The sequence below is a fragment of the Gracilinanus agilis genome, unplaced genomic scaffold (genome assembly GCF_016433145.1).
Source record: "Gracilinanus agilis isolate LMUSP501 unplaced genomic scaffold, AgileGrace unplaced_scaffold5687, whole genome shotgun sequence".
Classification (NCBI taxonomy): Eukaryota; Metazoa; Chordata; class Mammalia; order Didelphimorphia; family Didelphidae; genus Gracilinanus; species Gracilinanus agilis.
In genome coordinates, this window is record NW_025392320.1 from 1,812 (window position 1) to 6,255 (window position 4,444).

Consider the following 4,444-nt stretch of genomic DNA (forward strand, 5'->3'; position numbering starts at 1 on the left):
TCCTCTGCCTTGGAACCAATACATAGTATTAATTCTAGGACAGAAGGTAAGAGTTGAAAAAAACAACCTATTTTAAAGCAATTGATAAGCTTTTTACGTTCTTTAATATTTCTATTATGAATTAGCTAGCCTGTTGATTCTGCACATTAATTATTAATCAGGTATGATATGACAACTTCAATGTGAGAACAAATGATCAAACAATTTCCTTTAAGAAAGAGTATGTCTTCAATAAGTATCTACCTGCATCAGTTATTATAAGGGCAGACCTGCTTGCTTTCATTTTTTTTAATTTTTCCCTTCCTGGAAAGACACCACTACTTTGTCTTTGTAAGGTGTTAACAAACTCAGTCAATTCACACTTCCACATTGATATGTGATGCAGTCTTGAACGAGAATAAAAGTCTGAAATAAAATTGCAGTCTGAAGGTTTGGACAGCGCTGAGGAAGCTGCCTTGCTAACAGCAGGTAATGAAGAAGTGCTTTTTGTGCTTGAAGGCCCCTGAACAGTGGAGTGGTGAGCACCATTTATTTTAGTATGACTGTGCAAAGATGACGATGAGAATGAATTACTCATAGTCCTGTGTGGATTCCACAAAATGTCTATGTTTCTGTTGCTTTGATGCAACTGCTGCATAGTGCAGTCTCTAAAATCAATGTTGCCTTTTTCAGTCTTCTCCTCCTCTGACAAAGGGCCTGGAGAAAGCCTGTCTGCAACACCGTTGCCCGAGGGCACCAAGCAATCCTTAGTCTTTAAGGCACCATTAGAGCTGAGAGTATGTCCATTGAGAATGGCAGTGTTGTCTCGGGGATGCTGAATTCCATTTTGTTTCTTTCCAGGAAAAATCTGCTCCAGCTCCATAAGCGTAAAATCATCACTTGTATCTTCTTCATTCCAACTGTTCATTCCATTAATTTTTATCTCATTTTCTGTCTCATATTTCTTGATTATCTGATTTCTAAGATGAAAATAGAAAATACCATATAATGTGAGAATTACTCAGAAAAGATTCTATACTTTTTCCATATTGATACAAATCACTCATCTTCTAGAACACTGGTCATAAGCATCAGTTTCCTTGCCTTTAAAATAAGCATGACCAAACTCAGTTTTGTAAACCTTAAAGGATAATATGAACCAACAAGAGTATTTAACTCTTTCCAATAAACTGAAAATAATTTTTTCAAGGAATAAGCAACAGGTCAGTAGAGAAATTTTAGGTCAATTAACATAGTTTTCAAGGAAATTTGCTCCATTGAAAGTCAATTGAAAAACATTGTAGTTTATGGGGCAGATGTAAAGTAGGAAATACACACAGAAAAGGAAATGCAATGTCATCTACAGGAAACAGCAAAAAGACTGGTTCAACTAGAAAGTAGACTGCATGAGGGGGAGGGAATAGGAAGCTTGAAAAATAGGTTTGGTACTAGACTATGAAAAACTTTAAATGCCAAAGGAATTTATCCTATAGGCAATTTGGATGGGATCAGGAGCACTTCTTAAAATAGATATGGAAAGGTTTGAACATAATTATTTGGCAGTCAAATTAAGATAGATTCAAGAAGAAACCAGAGGCAGTAGGCCAATTAGCAAGCTACTGAAATTGTCCAATCAGGAGAAGATCAGAGTCTGAATGGCAGTGATGGCCACAATAGGAAAAAGATAAGGAATATCTTGGAGCCAACATTCCTTAACCTCAAGTGCTCACTCCCTTCATTTCTTTGGGCTTGATTTGTACTTATCATTTCATAGTGTTCAGGCAAGATGTCATCTTTTCCATGGAGATTTTGCTGACTCTTATCTAGTGAACAAGCCTCTAATTTCATGTCTCTCATATACCTTTATTCTAATCTATGGTTTATCCCTCCATGTATGCCTTTTCCTTAAACAGATTATAAATTCTTTTTCTAAAGAGGAGGAAATCTGGAGAAGGGGAAGTGCTGACTTTGGTATCAGAGGCTCTAGGTTCCAACCTGCTCTGTTGTTAACCTTGTGTGGTGGCCTTGACTAAGTCACTTCTCTTCTCGAGATATAACTTTCCCTTCTATGTCAGGCATGGGGGGGTTAGATTTGGTGATCTCTACAATCTTCTCCAGTTCTAAACCTATAATCATGATAAGTTTAAATGAGGAAACACTGTGAAGTTTTTCTATGGCTGAATAAAATTCCAAATTATGGGCCCTGGTATATGGTATAACATACCATAAAGAATAATTTAATGCCATTGCTCAGCATTGCATTTTCAGACAAGAGAAATGCTGTCTGTGTTACACACACACACACAAAACACCACACACACCACCACGCACTCTCTGAAATGAGACTAAAGGAGATTTAGAGCTGCATTCCTCATACCGCCACTGCCACTCAATCATATTATCATGCTGGCTCAGCCAACATATAAGATATTGGTAGGGTGTGGGTTTCAGACTCTCAGAGAAGCACAGAGCCTCACAGAATAAAACAGATCTTAGGAATGATTTAGGAAACTAAGGACCAAAAGGGTTAAATAATTGGCCTGAAGTCATAAGGCAAGAAGTGGCTAGGAAAATTGTTGTTTTCATGGTAGCTTTCCTGAAAACTTTTTTTAAACTGGAAAATAATGCAAATAGTAATGATTTAACTACCCATCAGGAAATTTTTCTTAAATTTCCAAAATTTAATAAACTATATTTAAGATCAATATTTAAGATGTATATTTACAGATAATTTAGACCTAACATCAAATTCTCATTGATTAGGAGCAAAGGATGGCTCAGTAGATTGAGAGCCAGGCCCAGAGGCGGGAGATCCTTGGTTCAAATCTGGCCTCAGCTGTGTGACCCTGTGCAAGGCACTTAACCCCTATTGCCTAGCCCTTGCCACTCTTTTGCCTTGGAACCAATATACAGTATTAATTCTAAGACAAAAGGTTAACGGTTTAAAAAAATTCTCATCGATTAAAATTTGTTCAACTTTTTAGCACTCTGGGTAAAGTAAAAAGAAATGCTGGCTTTAGTCATACTAATTATTTCATTTTGATAGGTTATAAATGTTTTTTTTTATGTTGCTAAAAAAAAATCTATAAAGCAAACTGATAAAATCTACAAATTCTATTACCTCTTACAATGAGGAAAAACCAGAAGGTAACAAATGGTAACAAAATTTTACAGAAGATGAAGCAATGTTATTAGACTTTTGATGTTTAATTAGATTCCTACTTTTTAGGAAAAATATATCCAACCTCCCAAAGAAAGCAATTTAAACTAATACATGTGAAAGAGGTTGATAATAATTAGCCACCTGAAATATAAGTTGAAGCAGCAAACCAATTAACTGCAATAAGCAATTTACCCAAGATTATTGCAATTATAAATTAAACCAGGAGACCCACGACCAACAATGTATTTCTTAAAAAATCATGATTGTCTATTTTTCTTTAGGTAGCACTAACTAAATTTTTATGCAGAACTTAAATCTATTTTGTTTGATTACTTTTAGACAACACAACACCTGTGATGCATTCTAAAAAGCAAAACTATATGCTACTGCGGGTAAACTACTCTGGCCAGTACTGCCAGCCTAGAAACACTTACACCCTGTTGTTGAGCTCTATCGCTATATTGCTTGGACCTGGCATGGAATCCTCAGGCTTGCATATGGGATTAAAGTTGAGACTTTTCTGAACACTGGACTGCTTGGTATAGAGTTGATATGGAATGTATGATAGGAGACGACCAGCTTTAATGCTGAAATTAAAAAAAAAAGAGAGAGAGAAAGTTAGAGTCCAATATTTGGTAAAAAAAAAAAACCAAAAACATTATTTCATAACAAAATCTAATCTTAATTCTGAGAGGCATTTTTATCTTTCACTTTTGTTATGCAACACGTCTTCCTCCATTTTCATAGTCTCAGATTTATAATTGACTTACCATAACATTTAAAGAAGTGATGTGCAACACATACAAAAATACGACTCATTTTACTTTAAAAGCATGATGATTTGAAAGAGAATTTACAAAATGGGTGAAAAAAAAAAAAAACGCCTCTAAGTAACAATTATGCCAGTGGCTCGGAGGATTTCAGTCCTTCTGGCTTCAGAACTATGTTTTAAAAGAAAAATAAAGTCAGTGTGAAAGAAAAGAAGTATTTCCTAGTCCTCAAATATTATATTATATCATGGAAGTGTTCCTAGAAAAAGGTATGGGGGCCTCGTTTTTTTCCAGCTGCAGTTAACTAACTTCCCTTACAAGTTATCAAGTTCAAACTCTTAAACAAGAAAACTATAAGAGAAAAACAGAAAACAAAATTAAGTAGCAAATCAAAAAGAGTGCTGAAATATCAGTCTGTGCTATTTTTGACTATGTTAGGTACATTTTTGTGAGATTTATTTTATTCATTCATTGAATGTATTAAGCAAGTCCTTAAATACAATTCACTGTATTAGTTAGGTACTGTCAAAAT

The 4,444-nt window shown here is 35.0% G+C and overlaps 1 protein-coding gene across 1 annotated transcript; it reads right to left on the reverse strand.

Moving 5' to 3' along the window:
- Window positions 1-243: 243 nt before the first annotated feature.
- LOC123256197 (DNA repair protein REV1-like) lies at window positions 244-3,729 on the reverse strand (the record flags this gene model as incomplete). Its single annotated transcript, XM_044684873.1, has 2 exons — window positions 244-959; window positions 3,577-3,729. Coding segments are annotated over 2 exons (869 nt in total), but the record flags the coding sequence as incomplete, so codon positions are not given.
- Between the last annotated feature and the right edge of the window lie 715 nt (window positions 3,730-4,444).